Consider the following 22,198-nt stretch of genomic DNA (forward strand, 5'->3'; position numbering starts at 1 on the left):
AAACGCTAATTATCATGTTAAAACCAAGATCAATAAATTACAAGTGACGTCTTATATTAATGACCCAATTAAACCTTTTAGTTTAGATTTGATTATACCACAATCTTTTAAACTATAGGCTAAAAACGAATTTCTACCTTCTAGAAATAATGAAAGTTTCCGTTTGAAGTAATATTACATACCCTAAGAAATTCAAATGAAAACTTTAATTAACTTAACCTATTTTTAGTAGAAAATTTTTTTATAGAAGAATCTGTTAACTTAATCTAGACCTCATAAATGTTGTAGTTTTGGTCTTGGAGGCTATCTGATGTCTTTGCTTATTTTAATTGTAAAATGTGACGCAAGCTATTCATGTAGGCCTATGTTAGGTACCGTATGTTCAACAGACTATAATGGGATATTTGATTTGATCAATAACCATGAACTTTGACTAACCACAAGCCAAACATTCGTTTTCGTTCTTAACAATCGATTAACACGTTGCCTAGCAGCCGTCACACTCCTCTGTGTGAGGACTCCTGTGTGACCTGGTACCCTAGTGAATGTGTTAATACTGAGTTGGATTTGGATATCAAAGCTTTGCCGAGAATAGTAAAACACGACTTTGAGAGAATGATATTGCATACTTGCAAAATATGATAGCCTAGTTTTAGTAAAAGGTGTTAAAATCACGTTAAGGAAAACGTAGTACGAACTGATTTAAATGGTAGCCTATGGTTAAAATGTAAGTTACGGTAACATTATGATAGGCTAACTTAACTTATCTTACCTAATCTTCCAATCAAAGCCCTATTAAAAAAACATAAATTGTGTAAGTAGTAAATCAAATTTCATTAATTTACCAATAGCCTCCGGTTTTCAGTTAGAATCTGATTAAAATATTTCTCAAACTACAGTATAAAAAAATGTAACATTGGTTATTGTTTCCTAAGCTCTGTTAACACCAAAGTTAAAACTGATGTTTGCAATCAAAAGAACGCTAAAAGAATTTTTTGTTGACCATTACCTGACTTAGATGTTATCAACAGTTTGTGAGGGTTTAAAATTGCATTTTTGTTTTCTTCAAATAGTTGACAACAGATCAAAAAGTATTGTTAAACATACTTTTGTGAGTGTTTAAAATTGCATTTTTGTTTTCTGCAAATAGTTGCCAACAGATCAAAAAGTATTGTTAAACATATTTGAGGTTCGTCTACATTTATAGACAAATATTAACCACAAATAGAGGACGCGGTTAAATACAAAATAGGTAGTTGACATGGATTAGATTAGAGATTTACATAATTCTGGATAAACTTCTACCGCAACAAGTTTTGTACTAACCAACACTTGTTTGCAAACTAATGGGCAGATGTTTCAGAAGTGCCATGTCCCGTCGTTGCATTAATTTGTCATCAAGGCCAAATTGATGTGTGCTCGACTTGACAGTGCGGTGGTATGTTTCTATCAACAATCAGCTGATAGAATTTTTAGCAATTTATAATGTTGTTTTACAGAAGAATATTTCAATACCTATAGCCTAGGTCTAACTTAGTTAAAAGTTACTACCATATTATACATCGATGGTTACTACAGTGTAGTGCTGAAATAAGTTAACTTTTTTACATATGAATCCAAAATTATGAGACTCGGTAAGTTCCGTTTTTTTGAACATATGGTTGGAATATTAGCTAGTAAGAGTAGTCTTATCTACTTATGGTACCTACCTATATAAGCGCATTAATTTTATGTTACCGTATTTTTGTAATAGAACTAGGTGTCTTCTAGATGATTCTCGTATTCGACTCTACTAATAATAATAATTCATTAACTGTGTAGGCCTACAGTGTTATGCGACTTCAACTCAATTAATTAATATTTTCTAATTAATACTCTTTAATAAACGTATGTTAGAACATTTTAGCTTTTAAGTCATCTTGATGACAATTCAAGAAAAAAGTAGTAGGTACAAAATTATTGTAGGCCTATGATCAGGACTAAGCTACGGTACTTGATTTATATTTTACCGTGGAACATTTCTATTTGGCTAATGTTATCCATGATTAGAGTTTTAAAGTGTGACGTAAACCATCAGCTCGCCGTTTTACAGACCATCTGTGCTGTAGACGCTCATTGAATGTAAACACATTACACTACGAAACATATGGCTGCTTACTTAACCATTCTGCTGTTAGCGAGAAGTTAATAATGAACGATATACAACTTTTGTCCTACCAAAGGTCCAATTTTTGACCCTTAAAACATAAAATTTCCCAATTTCTCTCTTGACCATTGTGAAGAGCTTAAAAAACAAGTAATTTAGTATACCTATTGAAGTGTTTTTGTAGGCATCCGGTTATTAGTTATGGTGCAGAGAGAATTCAAAAAATTGTTAATTTAAAATTCCCATGTTTTTCTTATGAAGAATAAGTAAACTGTTTGTGGTTATATTTTGATCAAACTTGGCAAACCTTTTTATTTTATACTACGGTAGGCTGAGCTGTTAATATTTTACTAAAAAACACACTTCATTATCCTTCCTGTAGCAGCAAACCTAGGTACGGAGTCGTTACATAATATTATTGAAATTGATTTAATTGAAAATAAAATCAGACAAGAATGGAAATTCGCTTAGTCTGCAGGTTTGCTCTGGGGGTATTTACTGTATGATGATTCACAATTAGGGTAGGGGTTTTTACCCCCCCCCCCCCCCATGGGTACAAATAACAATAAAAACTTCCTTATTGTAGATTCGGAGGAACTGAAGGATCAAATTAAAAACCCAAAATCTATTTCCAAGTTAAATTGTCATCAGAAAACTTAATTTAAACGTTATTAGGTTGTTTCTGGTAGAATATCCTAACCTCATAATAGTTATAATGCAAAGGTGAAATTTTTATTTTTAGTAAACTTTTTATCAGTTGGTATAAAATAGGTCTCAAAGAAACATTCCCAAAGTTTGTTTGAATGACTTTACATATAGATAAAATATCATCGTTTTCCTAGTTTAAATGTTAAATTTATTGGTTTGCCTTGAAAAAGTTGAAAAAACGAAAACTCTCAAACCTGTTGATAAGTAGGTTACATGAAATTTTATTTTAAAACAATGAAAACCAAAGGTAAACAAATAAAGTAAATACAGCAGCTAATAGGTACACATTTCTAGAAAAATTCTATTCTACTGCAGCAAGATATCAGCTAAGTCAGCCAAGGTCATTGTTTCCTAGCTAAACAATTCCTACTATCTTATCATTGTTTGAAGGAATGACTCATTCATTAATGATATATTTACTCCCTGGCTGTAATCGGTAGTCCATTAACAGTTCTTGGTTCCTTTTAGTGAATTTCCCTATAGAGAAGTAGGTTATACGGTAAGACCTAGGTCTGGGACCGATTTACTTTTTCATTTTGATGTCCCCAGAGGCCAAAAACACCAATCGTTCAAATTTTTATACATGTAGGCCCAAAGAGTCACACTATATGTGTCCGTGAACGCGATAACTCAAGTAGTTTTTGTCCGATTTTCAATTAAATCTATTTAAATAACATTAACGAGTAGGCTAGGCCTACCTAGGTTTGCTGCTTAAAAATTAAAGTTTCACCTCTGTGCATTAGGTCTACGGTATGAGGTTTTAGTTCTAGAAAACAACCTGATACCGGTAACATAAATTTAATTATTTTAATGACTATTTAACTTGGAAATAGATTTTGGGTTTTCAATACACAAAAAAACACACTTTATTAGTTTCCTTGTACTGTAGCAGCAAACCTAGGTAGCCTACTCGTTAATGTTATTTAAATAGATTTAATTGAAAATCAATTCAGACAAATGGAAATTCGCTTAGTCAGCAGGCTTGCTGCGGCGGGGGTATTATGTCACTATATTGTTCTTTATGTACACCTACATTGTAGGTTTCAGATAATACACTTTTCATTGCTAGTTAGCGTATGTACAGTCTCTATTGATGTACCGGTACTTGTTAAATTAAAATGTTGTTCATATTCTGTCGTATAAAAAGTCTTATGTTTTTTTTAAGCTATGTCAAATACCTAACAGATTTTTTGTTTTCCGTTAACACTGCATTGTGTGGTTTTATAAAGACGTTTACTTTAAACTAGGAGTTAAGCTCTCTTAGATTTTTCTTCATTTTGGCAAACAATTTGTCATATAAAGATGAGAGCTAAACACCTTTAAATACAGAAACTTCAATGCTGCGATTAAAAAACACACTTTCGTCACTTTCTCTTGATAAAATTTTGTTCTCAATACTCTTGCGTTCTACGAAAAAAATTAAATCATACAAATTCAAATGGCTATTTAATAACATAGTAAATAGCTTGTGTTATACAATTTGTCAGCTGTTCTCATCATAATTAAGTTAGTGCCTACTACCCCAAAGGGTTAAATATCTAGTTATTCTTCTTAGAGGTTTAGGCTTGTTATTTAACCAACCACAATATTTGCAGTGTTTTCAATCAACGTACGGTTTGTCAGTGCGCAGATAAATGGCCAATGTGAGGGGCGTAGTGTTTACGTCTGCGTGATTTCTACGCATGCGCACACCGCACCAGAGATCAGATGGAACGTCCACTTGCGCTCGTGACTGACCCGGCACAAGGTCAACACAAATACATCCCTGAGTCATTATCACTGTCTTGGCTAATTGTGTGCAAGTCTCAATCCGACAATAACGAGACTGTGGGGATGTCGGATAACTGAAAATAATACGGATAGAACCTTTGAGCTAGTAAAAGTGACGTTTTATTACGTTCTCGTTGGATATTAAAAGTTAAAATTATTCTATTTGGGAACTATTCTATGAGAGTTATGGGTATTGACAAATACAATTTGACTACTTTTTTGAACTCCTTAAGAACAGATCCGTGACATCAAATATTTGTTGTGTTATTAGCAACGATTTAGTTTACGTTTCCTAAAGCAGGAAACCCACTAGTCCGACGCTCTCCGACACGACACCTTCCGTCAACCCTCCAACGCCTTCCGGCGCCTTCCGCAATTTTAAGGCATTAACCCATTGGTCCGACGGGCTCCGACAGTAGGCCTCCGACTTTGCAGTGCGTAATCAGGACACATTTCCCCTACACACACGAAAAACTATATTTTTTATAATGTGTATTGGATTTTAAAAACATAATGTGTGTATATCCAGACCCTAACTATAGTGCCCTGTTTGTGGAGAGCATAACAATTCAGCGCTCGCTTGTTGTATTACCTAATATTGATACACATACACTTACCTGTCATTTTATCGAATTTTTCGCCTATTTCCTGCCATGCGTTGTCCTTCTTCCGGTTATCATGATAACCTTTATCGCTCACTGTATATAGAAAGGGATACTCCCTAACTGCTTCTATCAACCGCTCGTCGATACTCATCACACACAAAGCCAGAAAGTGACTAAAATCTAGGCCTGGAGCACGCAGAGTGGAGAAATGACGGATCCGACATCCGACAAGAATGCCCCAGAGAGCAATGTTGTCGTGACGTGTCGGAAGGTGTCGTGTCTGACTAGTGGGTTACAGTCCATTTAAAATAATGCAAAGTAATTTTGTCGGGGGAACCGGAGTTTTGCCAACGGGTGTCAGGTAGATGGGGGGGATGCCTTCGGCCACCTCTTGGTGCGGAGATTTGTCAACGGTGGTGGTGGGAGAAAGAGTGTGACGGAGGGAGGGAAAGCGATTGTCAGGGTTGTCTACGCTTGGCAGTTATGCGCTTGTCGCAGTGGGTTAGGTTAGGTTAGGTTAGTTTAGGTTAGGTTATGTTAGGGTAAAAATGCAATACATTTCCTTTCACAGGCAGAGGTGCATAACTCCATTACTTTGAACACAGTCAGCATCCTGTCTGGTTTGTCCACCCTTATCGGAAGCCACCCTCACGGTCACGTGTAATCTCTCTCTCTCTCTGTCAACCTCTCGCGCAACCCACAACCGTTGGCAAAACTCCGCAGTATGTGGAATTCATGGATGGGGACCCTTTCTACCTGATACCCGTTGGCAAAACTCCTACACTCTTTTGTCGGAAGGTGTCGGAGCCTTGACGGAAGGTGACGTGTCGGAGAGTGTCGGACCAGTGGGTTTCCTGCTTAAGGAACTGTCTAATCTAAACTATGGTCTTGTTAATATCTGACGTCAACCTTAGGCAGTATACTTAATTCACACTTCGATAACAAATGCCATCTTGTAAAGAATCAATTTCACTTGGAATAGAACCAGCGATCTTAAGATTTAAAGAATAACACCATAGATTAAACAGGAGTATGTTTAATCTATGATAACACTGTGAACATTAGTATCAGCTACCAACACAATACTATCCAACAAATGTACCGTGCCAAAACTTATAGACAATAGTGTTTTTGGATTATACATTTTAGGAATTATTAACGACTTAAAACGTAACGTCAATATTTCCCACTGTAAGCTTTTTAATTGAAAATACTGTATTTAATTTATTTCAATGTTAAGTTATGGCAGAATTCATTGCAGCCTAGTGGACCAAACTATAGTTTGACCTACTAAAATCAAAAGCCACATTTTAAACGAACCAACAAGAAATAGCCAAAGAGGTTAATCAGCAATCAAATTATCATTATTTTGATAACGTGTGCAAACTGGACTGTTAATCAGCTGATTCAAACATAACCTTATCTTCTGTTCGCAAACCATTGGCCAATTTCAGCGATGACAAACGCAGCTATGTATGTTGTCAGAGTGTGATAGCGGCTATCATTGTTTAATGGCGGTGCCTTCTTTATCACAAGGTCGTTCGTTATCAGCCGCCTGCGGCGTTTACGCGCGTTTTTGAGCCGCCGCGCCGTATTTTATCGATGCGTCACCAGGTTGCAAATGTATTTCATCACCAGACTAAATGCTCTCTGGTTAAATTAGGTACTCAAATGATTTTTCATTAAGATTTGTCTTGATATCGATAAATTGGTACTTTGGTAGTAAAATATTCTATTTGACACTACGATGACAACAATAGGCCTAACTTATTAAATGTATCACTTGAAACAATTTAATCCACAGGTTAAGTGTAAGAATTGCCTGTAGGCCTATAAATAAAGAATTTTCATTTCAATTTTTTTTTTATCACTGGATTGATGGCATCCGTCCATCCGAGAAGAATTTGTTTTAGTGTTTCAATACAATTACTACTTTTACAGATCTTTAAACAAACGTTTGAGTTCTGCGAAATTACAATAATGAAGTTTCGTGATCTTATTTACAATGAGTCTAACGAACCATTGAAATTGAATCCTTCCACTAACAATTAGGTTAATTAAAAGTGTCATTTGATGCTTTCGGTAGAGGATAATAAGCAATTTGGTTTCAATTCATATTTTAAGTTTGTTGTTTCTCGCTCTTGGAGTTTTTTCTGTCAAAATATAGTAAAATGTCATTCCCAAAAAGGACAATAGATAGGCCTACCATAAATTTTCGTATAACATTTGTATGATTAATAATGTTTCCGAGCGGATATTCAAACAGTCTAAAAGATATAACATTGATTACCTGGAAATTTCTATGCAAATGAAGCTACTGTGCTTATTAGCCTTTATAGCTGATTTAATTTATCATACAAAAATGTACACGCTTGTATCTCGCTAATTATTGAAATTGCAAAATAAATTAGCACGTCTTCATACAAACATCTGTGTTCAATCATTGGTTATAACAATTTATGTATATTATGCAGTACCTATAATCAATGGCTCAATGATTTTAAGCCGCTGCAAGCTCCAACACTGTGTGAATCTAGCAGACGGAAGTTTGACAATGTGCTAGTTGTCACATCTGTGCCCAAGGCCATAGAAACAGCTGACTGCGTGTTTACAGTCACTAACCGAACACACATGAATTGATGTAAAAAAAGTACAAATCATCTTGCGAGTTTGATTTGGGTTTATCATGTGATCTCTAATCAGCTGTTTTTTTGTGGTCGTGTTTATAATTTCAATCTGTTAACGCAGATGTATTTAATGCAATTAATATATTATAACCACAGCCGTATTTTAAAATACTTAGGTGAAGGGGGTGAAAAAAGGAACTCGTGTAGAGGAGGGATGTGTATTTAAGCAAAGTTTAAACTTATTGGGTAATTGATTACTTCAACTTTTTCGATTGACTTTTGGTTACTAAAGCGTACACCCCATCTATATGGATCAGCTGTGCAATATTTTTTTGAATTAGAATATAGCCTACTTCAATAAGCCACATCATAAAAGTACTCTCCGGTAAATTTTATATTTTCTCCCTTAGTTTTTGTTAGAAGTACTGTATGTATATTCTCTACTGCCTGCCATTTGAAGATAAAACCATATGTTTTATTAATTGTTATGATCTATTTACAGTACATATATTTGTTTACATTCTATCAGTTTTGTCTCAAATCAAATCAAATCAAATCGTTTATTTCCAAAATATAAACAATACAATAAACAGATATAAATTAAAAAGAAATATATTTTTCCGCATAGGCGTTCTCCACTATGTTAATAAACCATCGTTTTTATCTCTTTTATTGAGTAAAATCTTATCAATCTTATGATCTATCATTAACAGTTTTGTTATGGTATGATAGTTTAAAATTAACCAGGGCCTAGCTGTACTTTCAGTTTGGCATTGTTAAAATTTTTGGGGTTTCTGCTGCAATGCGTTATTAAAATCAGCTGTTTGGTGGCTTCATTCAACTAGGCTACCTTATATTTTTTTACAACACTGACGATAACTTTGGGAATGTGATGTCTTATTCTATCAGCCTGTACCATATTCTGATAATTTTGTACCACAATGATACCACACTTTGGTTCTTGTACCATAATGTTACCATAATCCCTGTTTATTGCATACAATATCAGGTGATGTTTGAGTAAAGGAGCTGGTGACTATTCCCATGACATCATATTGTCTACACTATAGTCCGGTAAACACCTATGTACCCGTGTGACCCTCTGAGCAGTTAAAAAATAACTTTTGTTAGTTAAGAACACCTACCACTTTCCGTACTAATGTTTAACCGGCGACTACAGTAGGTACATAAGCAACAGTTATACGTAGCCTATACGTTATGAACCTTGTGATTTTAGTTGGTGCTCCCTAATAATACTAATTTGCTGAGGAATTCGGTTTTGTCATTCGAGAAAATGTAGATAATGTCAAAGTCGATCAAATTTCACTTTAACGTCTTCGGTGGAAAAGCTTTCTCTTGAATGAACATTATTAGATTTAATAGACATGGTTTAGCCCCTGAGCTGAATTGATGACTAATATAATATAAATACCTCGTCACAGCTCTGTAGTTACTGTAGATTACAGCTGTTTCGGCATTAAAATGCCATCCTCAGATATACATACATCCACCTGAATTGGCGTCGTTAAACTTTACACATACACGAACACGATAAAAACACAAAAACACTTAAAACAAGAGACAGGCCTGTCGCGTACATGATTGTTACGAGTACGGAAGCTGACTGGACATTTAGACAACTGCTAGTTCGTTCCAGCTGTGACGGTATTATCTGCTGGACTTTGATCCCTTGTCTGTGGCTTGCTCCGTTTGATAATGTTATTAAAAATGGTGTGGGATTTAAACTGTAATTGATCATTTAGTATGGGCTCATTGCTGCTTTTTATTTTATGAGCTTTATAAATCTCATAGGTACTCTTCAAGGGTATCTAATCTATTTCCATTAATACAGGCGTGTAGAATTTCTAAGCCGTTGTCCAAATCAAGTAAGTCGTGATTGTTATCAACCAGGTGTTGCGCGAACGTGGATTTTTGCTTGTCAGTTTTTCCGTTAGGGCGATGTTCTTTGTACCTAATGCTAAAGGATCGTCCTGTTTTTCCAATGTATGTACTCGGGCAACTAGCGCATTTGATTTTATATACACCTGATTGGTCAGCTTTATTTTTATTTATCTTAGGTTTTAACTTATTAATAACTTTATTGCTAGTTCTGAAAGCTAGTTTGATCCCATGCTTTTCCAACTCATTCTTTAGGCTGTGATGTAGGTGGTGAGAATAATCTACGCAGACGAATTTTTTGTTTTGCGGGGTTAAGTTCTGATTTTGATTTTGTTACTAATAATTACAGCCTTATTAACACCTATGATTTTATTAACAAAGCCAAAAATGTACAGGTAAACCCTCATGATTTACTAGTTTCATTTGACATTGTCAATCTCTTTACTAATGTTCCTGTTGACCAAACTCTAGACATAGTCAAAGACCACCTGAACAAAGATTCGAATTTACTACCTGAAGCAATTACCGAACTACTAACTTTGTTAAAAGAAGCACTCAAACAAAATTATTTCAAATTCAACGATAAATATTACAGTCAACCAAATGGCCTGGCAATGGGCTCTCCCTTATCAAGTTTACTCGCCAACGTATATCTGAACCATATTGAAAATAAATATATATTTTCAGACCTGAACAAACAAAAAAACAAGATAACGGAATATCACCGTTATGTTGATGACACAATTCTTATTTTCAAGGGTAACACAAGACAGCTCGACCTTCTACACAAGTTCCTCAACAATATAACTCCTAATTTGAAATTTACCATGGAAACTGAACAATCAAATAAAATAAATTTCCTGGATATCACGATAGAAAAGATAAATTATCAATTATTATCAATTATTTAAGATGGGGACGCCACTATGTGCGTATTTTAACCCAAATATGAGTGAAGGATGAGTGTAGGATGGATAACAGATTAGATTTTAGTATATATAGAAAGCCTACCACGTCAAACCAAACCATTCACAGCACATCTTACCACCCCGTATCGCATAAACTGGCCGCCTACGAAAGAGTAATAAAAAAAGAGTAATAAAACCTAAGATAAATAAAAATAAAGCTGACCAATCAGGTGTATATAAAATCAAATGCGCTAGTTGCCCGAGTACATACATTGGAAAAACAGGACGATCCTTTAGCATTAGGTACAAAGAACATCGCCCTAACGGAAAAACTGACAAGCAAAAATCCACGTTCGCGCAACACCTGGTTGATAACAATCACGACTTACTTGATTTGGACAACGGCTTAGAAATTCTACACGCCTGTATTAATGGAAATAGATTAGATACCCTTGAAGAGTATGAGATTTATAAAGCTCATAAAATAAAAAGCAGCAATGAGCCCATACTAAATGATCAATTACAGTTTAAATCCCACACCATTTTTAATAACATTATCAAACGGAGCAAGCCACAGACAAGGGATCAAAGTCCAGCAGATAATACCGTCACAGCTGGAACGAACTAGCAGTTGTCTAAATGTCCAGTCAGCTTCCGTATTCGTAACAATCATGTACGCGACAGGCCTGTCTCTTGTTTTAAGTGTTTTTGTGTTTTTATCGTGTTCGTGTATGTGTAAAGTTTAACGACGCCAATTCAGGTGGATGTATGTATATCTGAGGATGGCATTTTAATGCCGAAACAGCTGTAATCTACAGTAACTACAGAGCTGTGACGAGGTATTTATATTATATTATTATTAGATTGTCTTGTGGAATTTTTCAAATCTAGAAAATTTGGCTGCGTCAATTTTGTGAAGAATCAAATCCAAACCCTACATGTATGAAGTGATTCTAACCGAAAATTATGGGTTAAGGCAGCACTTGTAGGCTACAGTAGATTGAATAAACTTTGTACTGTAAAACCGGTGACCAGTATGAGAAAGCAATGAAAGCTAATCTACTATTTTGTCCATAAAAACTCCTTTAACCATCATAGGTTCGTAAATTTTGATTTTCATGTTTTTAAGAACACTAATTTTTGGTAAAATACAAGTTCAGGCCTAACAGTGGCAGGTGGTGTTGCTCCAAGGCTTATTTAGAGCCAATTTAAGGCAATATTTCGTGTTAATGGCGCAACCCGGAGTGTATGTTATTGTTTCTATTGTGCAAGGAGATGCGGGACAAAGTACTTAATTATGGTAAAACTAGTGGCCTGTAGGGGCCATAGCCCCTAATTTAGACTACAATAAAAAACCATGTATAAAAAGACAAATATTCTGAATATGTTTTTAAAATTATAAATTTTATGTTACTTAAAACTAACAGTGTTTCTTGTTTTAAATCTTGGTTTTCCTTCCGTTAGAGTCGTATATTAGTTGCTTCTGATGTGCCTATGAAATACAATTGTAAAATACCGTAATTATTAAATCAATAGCACAACATATTAACAAATAGAAACGTGCACACGGTTTGGCCTGAGCGCGGAGAACGACGAATCAGAGCTGAAATCATACAGCCAAACATTGCACATCTTTTCTAGTTTAAAATTAAAGATTTGTTTTGTAATCTTACGAATTCTGCTATAGTTTCAATTTTGAGAATCAAATGTAAAGGTTAAAATTATTATTAATTATTATGAAGGCAACTCCCCATTTCGCGGTAGTAAGTCAGAAATATTCTATGAATTTGTCCCTGAACTTTAAGACAGTAAGGCCCACTTCCCGGAATCTCTTTTTGTGTCTAGCGGAAAGCGACGCAAAAGCCATTGCACTGTTGTATTGCCTTATGTTTTTTATGAAGTTCGAATCATGTAAAAACAGTTGTTCTTTTAGTTCGTCATTTACTTGTGGTTGTGGCATGTCCATTGTGGCAACACGCGTTGAAATGTCCATTTGTGGCCTCCTCTGTGAAGTGAAATGCGCCACAATGCATGCAATTGCTTTAAGAGGACCTAGATTGTGAGAAGCAACACTCAACTCATTTTCCAGCGTTCTTCTAAAGACAGGTTGTAAAACAGCTTCTGGATTTCTTTCACAGTTAGGCCCTACATGACGTTCTCTTTTGCATTTCTTAAGTCTGTTGGATTCATGGACACTCTTCCACGTCTTGCAGGTCTTCCCCTACCCTGTCTAGTTACTTCACTCATTATAAAAACGGAAAACAATGAATTAAACACAATTCATTTTGAAATATTATTTACCAACATTGACTTTCGGAATAAATGTAAACATTGCAAAAAAAATAAATAAGTAACAGCTGATTGAATGCAGACGTCTTTCAGTCCCTATGCATTTGTTATGGTGGATATTTTACGTTATATCTCGTTTTCTGGTAACTTTATGGGAATTCTGCTATTTTTCCCGAGTCCCTGGGGTCAAGACCTTTAATTTAAGACCTCTCCCACTTTTCTGCGACTTACCAGACGTCCACAATTTTCTGGTAAAAATTTGGTCTTACAGAATTATATATATATAGATGTGAAATTAGTATTTTTACGTTATGTTATTGCAGGGATAATTTGAATATATTTAGTTTTTTTTGTGAAACTTTTCGTGTAATAGAAAAAGAATTAACTCCAAAGAAGAAGCCAATAACTCATTTATTTCGTCAGATTGACAATACAGTATACATGAATAGAAAATACTACTAATTTCTAAAGACAAAGACTATATTCAAAAGAAAAATCAAAATGCAGCACTTTATAATCAACAAAATTGCATATAAGCAACAACAAAAACAGTTGTTGTACTGTGTTCAGTCGGGTGTTTGTCAGTGTACTTTTTTTTAATTTTAAAATAAAATCCATGTACATTTGGAATTTTATTTGAGTTCTTAAGCTGAATATGACAAACGTATACGTATGTTTAGCCATAGACAAAAATAATTAAATATAGACTGTCAGCCGTGCTGCGGTTACCATGGTTACCATAGGTTCTGGCGCACACCACTGGGAGCGCCGAGTAGTTACGTAGCGCGTACGCCGTAACTACATGGCGCTCCCAGCGGTGTGTGCCAGAACCATAGAACTCCAGAACCTATGGTAACCGCAGCACAGCTGACGGTATATATTTAACTACTTTTGTCTATGGTTTAGCACAACATGAGAAAGGCTCCATATTCAGCGACTAAACTAGTTGCACGTATCAAACTGTGGATTGCTATAAAACGGCATTCATTGAATTTTTCAAACAAAAATAGACTATTGTTATAGTAAAAACATTTTTTTAAATCGTAAAAATCATTTTTACACAATGATGTTTTGAATCACTCATGTGTTTGTTTTATTCTAGTTGTTGTGGGTCAATTTGCTAGCGCTTTAGAACCTCAAACTTTGGCAGCGCTATTTTTTGGCATGAGCACTTCCATTGTACCAAAGTAACTGCATGTGTTTGCCTTAATCGTTTAAAAACAAGATTTAGGTTTGGTTTTGTACTTCCGGTCAAAAGAACCACTAAACTTACATTTAAGTAAGTTATATTGGTTTGTGTTTTAGACGTTTGAATCAGATTCGATCTTGTTTTTATAGACAAACTAGCTGTACCCGCGGGCTTTGCCCCGTTTTACTTCACAAATGAGCTTGTTCGCATGGCTCAATCACGTCTGGTTGAAGTTCGTTCGCTACGCTCACTCACCTTTAGGTTGGAGCTCGTTCGCTGCGCTCACTTGCCTTCAAGTTAGTTCGTTCGCTACGCTAACTCGCCTCCAGGTTGAAGTTCGTTCGCTACGCTCACTCACCTTTTGGTTGCAAATTAGCTGTTGTCATAAATTAAAAAAAATAATAGTGCTGCACCCTGTTGGTAATCCTTGTAACTTTAATGCTATTGCACATTATAGAACAGAACCAACTTGTTTAATTGAAACAGCTGTTAAGATTCATTAATTCCATTTAAATATGAGTACTCATAAGGTTAACATGGGAAACTCCAGAGCCACTGGGGCGGAGCCCGAGAGTCCGATCAGAATAAAAACAACTTAGTTTTCCTATTTAATGCCTAAAGAATCAGTGTACCAAATTTCAGCCTCCTAGGTAAGTGGGAAGTGGGAGAATTAGTGATGAGTGAGTGAGTCAGTCAGTCAGTGAGGGCTTTGCCTTTTATATATATAGACTAGCTGTACCCGCGGGCTTTGCCCCGTTCAACTTCACAAGTGAGCTCGTTCGCATGGCTCAATCTTGTCCTGGTTGAAGTTCGTTCGCTACGCTCACTCACCTTTAGGTTGGAGCTCGTTCGTTGCGCTCACTTGCCTTCAGGTTAGCTCGTTCGCTACGCTAACTCGCTTCCAGGTTAAAGTTCGTTCGCTACGCTCACTCACCTTTTGGTTGCAAATTGGCTGTAGTCATAAATTTAAAAAAATAATAGTGCTGCACCCTGTTGGTAATCCTTGTAACTTTAATGCTATTGAATATCATAGAACAGAACCAACTTGTTTAATTGAAACAGCTGTTAAGAAATTCCTTTTAAATATGAAAAATCATAAGGTTAACATGGGAAACTCCAGAGCCACTGGGGTGGAGCCCGAAAGCCCGATCAGAATAAAAACTACTTAGTTTTCCTATTTATTGCCCAAAGAATCGGTGTACCGAATTTCAGCCTCCTAGGTAAATGGGAAGTGGGAGAATTAGTGATGAGTGAGTGAGTGAGTGAGTCAGTCAGTCAGTGAGGGCTTTGCCTTTTATATATTTAGATGAACCATTGACATGTCAAGTAGTATTGTTATAGGTACCCTAAGTAATATGTGCATTTTTGAACGTTTTCAAACAAATTTGTGCTTAGATGACCTAGTTTATTTTTGGTTGAAAATTCCTTAATTTTGCCGTTACAATAATCTTTTTATAGTGCAAACCTCTACTATTTTAAGTTAGATAGCAGACAATATCCGTCATTTACGCTTTCATTGAGAACAGTGCAGTGTCAGATATTTACAGTTGGTTTTTTCATTACAAAAACAGACCATACTTAAAGTCACCTTTGGATAAATTCTTTTTCAGCGTAGAAGGGTCCCCCCAACAGCCAGCCTGTTTGATTTTTTTCTTGAATGTGGTTGAATTATTTAAAGTTATTCTGGAAGGAGGTTGCATTATTTAACTCCTTATAGGATGGGTTTCTTTCTTCAGTAAGTGATACAGTAGCACTTTTAGAAGGAAGAACTTTGTTAGTTTTCTTAACAACGTTTGTGGACATTCATTCATGTTTGTAGTACAAGCAACGTTCCCACTGTTACCCTAGCCTCATCATCGTGTGTCGTACCGTCCATTCCTTGTCCGTAACGGTTCGCCGTGTCCACAACCGTAGTCCGTAACGGACAGGGTCCTAGTGTTTCGGTGATTCGCTAGACCGCCGGACCGGTTTGGTTTATTCCAAGAAGGTCTAGGTCTAATTGGAGACCGTCGATCGGAAATAAGTCCAACGTAAAAATGCATCAAATGTTGGAATCTTATGTTGCGGTGTTTCAACTTAAAATTGTAACAAACATTTTTTTTCTATGTACATTTAATGTCCTACTTCCACATCCTTAAGACGTTACATTTTTACAAACGATTTCAGACCAGGCTTAGAGGTTAACGGTATTAATTGGTGATGGACGGGAATCAAACCTGGGACATGGGGATCGAAGCCATGCGCTCCACCTCAGCTTAAACGTTTAGATAATTTTTACCACAATTACAGCTTAAATGGTGTTTTAGGAAATGGACCTTATGCCAACGAGCAATTATGTTGCCAAAGTAATTAGGCTATATTGTATTTTTTAAATCAAAATAGAACCTTTGACTATTGAAAGAACCAGACATTCCATCCCCACGTTAAAGTGGTTGCCTGTTTATTTTTTTTATCAAAATCGTCGAAGTTGGCGTGAGGCACCAACAGATTATTGTGCTGATGTAAATTAGTAATTTCTGTTAAATATATGCACTTTTTACAAAGTCAAGCCGAGGGAATGACTTGTGAGATACAGCATCTGTTATGACCCATTAAATAATATGTCAGCAACAAAAAAGGTACATAATAGAGTTTTAGAATAGAGGTTCTAGACTCCTTTTATCTATGGTTCTAGGCATAAAGTAGAATCATAGACACTAGCGCATTCTGTAACCGGCTCACACAACTATGTTTTTATATAAAAAAAAAATGGTGACTGCTGGTCCATGTTGTAGATGGAATGTGTACTTCAGTATCCAATAGTCAATGGTAGTAGGTATTATACTCGATTTCGAGCACTATATCGTGATGTTTTTGCGTGACACCGTTGTACCACAACCCCACTGCCAGCAGAACTCTACACTAATAAGATATACAGTAGCAATGTAGTATTGAATGGCTTCCCTACTCAGGGCTTCCTATACTATCACGCTTTCGCCGAATACCTACACCCAAGTCAAGGGTTACGTTTTTTTGCGAACGGTTAAAACTTCGGCTGTAGGAGTGTAACTTATATTTGAGCTATGCTGCAAGAAATCGGCTGTTTTCTATTCGTGTGTCATGGTTCGTGGGACGAAAAGTGTACTTTGTATTCCTATAGTCTGTAAAATGCATCCTGTCTGTCTATGATGGAACTTGTATGATGGTCTATCTGGGAATGTCCGTGCTTTAAATTAAACCATTGGAAAGTTCTCATGTAGACGTAGAGGCATGAACTGGTTCTATCGTACAGACTATAGAGAAGAAAACGACCAATTGCATTTTGAACACTTTGTACGCTGATTTTGCATGTTGTGTAGATTTTATTGAAATATACATGGGCATTTCGCTATTAGAATTTATTTTTGTTTGTCCCCGTGCTACTTTGCATTTGACTACAATAAATGCCTCTAAGGACCCTAAAACGGATATTTCCACACAAAAGTCAAACTAGGACATTTTGACGAAAACAATAATTCTTTCTCCACATAAACGGACGATGTACAGGGAGATAAAGTAACAAGAAAATTATGTGTAATGTAAGATACAACACCATAATACACCATTAACAAATAATTTAGATGTTAACTCAAAAATTACCGTAAATCTTTAATGAGTTCGAATTTCATTCGTCAGTTATGCAAACCAAAACACTCCAATGTGATCATTATGAGGAGCGCAAGTGTGCCCCATGTATGGACTTGCGAACGACTTATCACGATCGAATATGTAAATGTTATTGTATGGGGGCGTTATGTGTGGGAGTCCAGTTATTGTTATTTAGTCAAAATTTGGTAACGTTATTTTAGTAGGTTACTTAAAATTCTTTTGATTGAGAAACTGCGCTTGATCGTTGCATGGACGTGATGATTGATAACTGATGAGAAATAAAAATGAATGTAGCTGCTAAGGTTCCTATTTTTACATTTGCGTTGCTATTTTTCTAACAACTAGATCAACGCTGATATTTTAAACATGTAAAGATATGGGTATATTTGTAGTATTGTGTAGACACCTTTATTTATCATTGCAGGTACTGTAATAGGTTTTAAGAAAAAAAAATCATTGACGTTGGTTACACTTTCTTAACTAGTGAACAGGTTTTGAAAATAAAACCGTAGTTAAATAAAAGGGTAGAAAATTGTGAGGCTGTTTTAACGGGAAAATATTTAATCTCTTGACTTCCTACGATTCTCTTGACACTGTCCTACTTGCTGTCAACCCACGTGGGTATGTGGAACAATTAATGCAACTTGAAAACAAAGGAAAATGATAAATGGAGTACGAAATCGGACCTTGAATTGTGCTGTCAACTCGATGAACGAATTGCTTGATTATGCCTCCGATGTCATTCAACTTTTTCAAACAAAAGTTTTTAAATATAACCTACAGTGAAATTGAATGTGAACATTTACGTAAATAAAATTAGTTTTCTTTAATTAGCTATTAATGTTTTACGTAGTAAAAATTAATTATAAATAAAATAGAGTAGGTTACTCATAATTCATCCGTAGACAGGTTACCATTGAATAATTGATCAAAACAGTGTCTAAACACCATGCGGATCCATTTTTGTTCTTCTTTAGCACAATCAGCTGATCATATTATAAAAATATGTTTGGGTCATATGGATCTATTGTTTACTAACAGTTTTATTTTGGTTGGTTTCTAGGTTAAAACTTGTGCGTTGTTTTATTTCGTTTAAGTATGTGTTCTGCTTTTCAACGTGTTTGTTATATTATCCGGAAAGTTAATAACGCTTTTTCAATGTTTACTACTTTGAGGCGTTTTAGCGTTCATTCTAAACACCCGAAGTTCGGCTTACTAATCGACATAGATGGTGTCATATTGCAAGGAAATGTGGTGATTCCAAAAGTGCTTGAGACTTTCAAAAAGCTTACGTCTTCAACTGGGAAATTCGTTTTGCCTACGGTTTTCGTAACGAACTCCGGCAACCAGCTGACGAAAGAAAAGGCTGCACAGTTGAGTAAATGGTTGGGAATAGAGGTGGGAGAAGATCACCTGGTTTGTTCCCATGATCCGTTCAAATGTTACAAAGAATTCCATGAGAAGAATGTCCTTATCACCGGGCAAGGTCGGGTGAAAGAGGTAGCAAGATCGATTGGGTTCAAGAAAACATTGACTATTGAAGATTTAGTGAAGGTGTTTCCGATGCTGGATGCTGTAGATGTGTCTAGAAGAGTGAATCGAACAATTCCTGATGTTGAGTTTTCACCTGTTGAAGCTATTGTGATGCTTGGAGAACCCATCAGGTGGGAATCTTCTCTTCAACTTCTCTTGGATGTTCTTTTGACCAATGGAGACCCAAGAAGACACGATGTAGATTTTACCCCTCATCTACCTGTGTTGGCTTGCAACATGGATCTTCAGTGGAGATTCACAGCGGAAATTCCAAGATTTGGTCACGGAGTTTTCCTTCACTGCTTGGAGAATGTCTTCGAGAAGATCACCGGGGATGAACTTCAATACAGAGTTTTGGTCGGGAAACCCGGCGTTGTCACTTACAAATACGCCCTCAGGTTGGTTGAGAAACAGGCTGAAGAACTTGGAATTGGAATAGAAAATCTCTACATGATCGGAGACAACGTCAACACGGATATTCTTGGTGGGAATTTGTTCAATCGTCATCTCAAAGAAAAAGTCACTTTTGACTCTTGCATCGATGTTGAAAGTTCTGTTAGAAATTGCTACAGTGTTCTTGTGAAAACTGGAGTGTCTTCTGAAGATCTTGATAACTGCCAAAGAAACCATGTCCACAGGGAATTTTTGGGATGTGATAAGAATCTGTGGAAGCCTACGTACGCTGTGCAAGATTTCAGCGATGCTATCAATTTGATATTTAGGGTAGAGAATTTTTGTTAGAGAGATAAATGATGTATAGTTATAAGGTACGGTATGTGTCTACTCCTGGTCACGTTTTAACATTGTTTATGTTATGACATGACTTGGACCGCCTCTGTTATCTGTGAAAGTTTTCTTCCTCTCGTAAAAATCTAGAGTTTTTACCGTCCAATTGTTCAAATGTTCTTGGAATAAAATAGTACGTTTTGACAAATACATACAGTGCTATTTTATAGAGACCTAGCATATTAAGATGTAAATGAGTAAATAAACCGTGCCAAATAAGATTTCTAGTGAACTAAGCCTAGTTCAAATCATGTAGAACAATTATAATTAAAGAAACAGAAATATTTCGTTTATGTGAAATTTTAGATTTTACATTGATTCTACATAACACAATGTGCTATACAAGAGCTGTAAAGTAATGCATTTGTTTAACAATTTATCATTCATTCCCTATTTTTCCATTATAAAGGCTGCAACAATAAACTTCCAATGTCTAGATGCGTTAGCCGTTATTCAAGCAAATTGTAAACCTGAGTTGGTCTTGAAATAGCCGTCTTCGTATTTATAACTTTCAGGTGGCCAGACGCACTTTTATATGACACGCAGGATATTATTAGTTAATTTTAGATCAGAGTCTTTACGTCATCATTTCTGTCTGTTAATCTTCTAACAAAAATAAATTAATGTTCCCCTTAAATATATTGTAATGAGAGTGCCAGTAGGATCTTGATGTAGACATAGGAGCAATTGTGGATTCTTGAAAAACAATATTAGGAGGTAAGGCACACATCCTCGTTGTGTAGACACCAAGTGAGAAGTATCCTAGCGTAGTGAGGTAATTTAACATACAGTCGCTTATTTGGTATGCACGGTGAGTCAATCAGCCAATCTTCAAGCGACACAGATAGCACATCCTTGTCTCTAGGCGCGGTCTTCTTGACCTTTGGTCCTTCAGGAGGATATTCACGGTCAGGTTCAAGAGGTGCGGAAGGAATGCATTGGCGCTTTCTATGTCACCGTCCAACCACAAATTTACGTACGATTCTGTATTCAAATTGCATCAAGTCCTCAATTTGTCCAATTGAGTTACTGTAATTTACTATTTTGAGGTTTTGGTTGCTTTGGACTAATGATCTTTTAATTTGATGGTACCTACAATAATCAAAGAATGTTTAGTGACTAATATTGAGAACGGCACAAAATTTGATCCTTAATTAGATTAATGACACGGAAAAATATTCTTAATCAATCGTTTACCGAGAGAGACGATTCATAAAAGAGGAATGCCACGAATTATTTCTCGATTAGGGCATACCACTTTCATAGTATAATTGCTGATACTTTTGATCATAGGCATGACATTATTGGTGTTTCTTTGTCAGAGGAATGAAGCTAAAGATTATCCTATAGAGAAATATCGATGATTTTTATTGGGTGAATCACGTTACATTATATTATTAGCTACTATATATGTTATTTTATTATACATCTGCTGCTCAAGTCGCTTCATCAACTACAACAAAGCTCTTGCTGATAAAATAAAAAGTTTTAAAAGCCATGTTTAGTGAAATAAAAAATTTTTGCTGTTCCGAAATTGAAAGTTTTCACTACGCAGAGTCGAATGTTTCAGGCGAATGTTGATACAGACCATTTACTTGATGTAGCCCAGAAAGTGTCGTAGACGGTATGGAAATCTTCCCCATAACTCTCCTCTCACTAAATTCATATTTACGAAAGGCACTATTTATTACATTACTTGTAGCTTAGTTAATACTTTTTTGTTTGCTATCCCAGTTTCAAGAAATTAAATTATATTATATTTACCTTGGTTTTGGTTGCCTGACTTCTTGAAGGTAAGATTTTAGTGTCACCCTATGCTCTCTGTGACGTTGTGTGGCATATTCAGGGGTCTGATTTTGACCAGACTAATTTAATTCAACTATCAACATTCTAAACTGTAGTACATTTTTCACTTTTCAAAGCTGTACATCCCTGCCTGTAAATAATTTCTCGATACAAAATATACATTTATTCATTGCATTGAATGCATATTTATTCTACAGGTTGTTGAACAATCAATGCACGGTCAATTTATCTGTCATTTGACGCAGACATGGCTTGAGTGACGGGGCGCCAGATGGGTTGGGCGCCGCGTCAACAATCGAAAACCA

General features: G+C 35.9%; 2 protein-coding genes across 4 annotated transcripts in view; both read left to right on the forward strand.

Annotated features, from left to right (window-relative positions):
- LOC128985739 (protein kinase C and casein kinase substrate in neurons protein 1) overlaps positions 1-22,198 on the forward strand; it is a 104,208-nt gene that overhangs the window by 946 nt on the left and 81,064 nt on the right. The window lies entirely within an intron of this gene.
- LOC128984727 (haloacid dehalogenase-like hydrolase domain-containing 5) lies at positions 18,927-20,042 on the forward strand. The gene has a single exon (XM_054404069.1). The coding sequence runs from the start codon at positions 18,927-18,929 to the stop codon at positions 20,040-20,042; it is 1,116 nt and encodes a 371-aa protein (XP_054260044.1).

Source organism: Macrosteles quadrilineatus, unplaced genomic scaffold, assembly GCF_028750875.1.
Source record: "Macrosteles quadrilineatus isolate MER2022 unplaced genomic scaffold, UCM_ALF_1.0 Scaffold_2__2_contigs__length_208266976, whole genome shotgun sequence".
NCBI classification, from domain to species: domain Eukaryota; kingdom Metazoa; phylum Arthropoda; class Insecta; order Hemiptera; family Cicadellidae; genus Macrosteles; species Macrosteles quadrilineatus.

What these genes read in the sequence shown, in the direction of transcription:
- LOC128984727 (XM_054404069.1), top strand. Translation starts at nt 18,927, where the DNA reads ATGTTTACTACTTTGAGGCGTTTTAGCGTTCATTCTAAACACCCGAAG.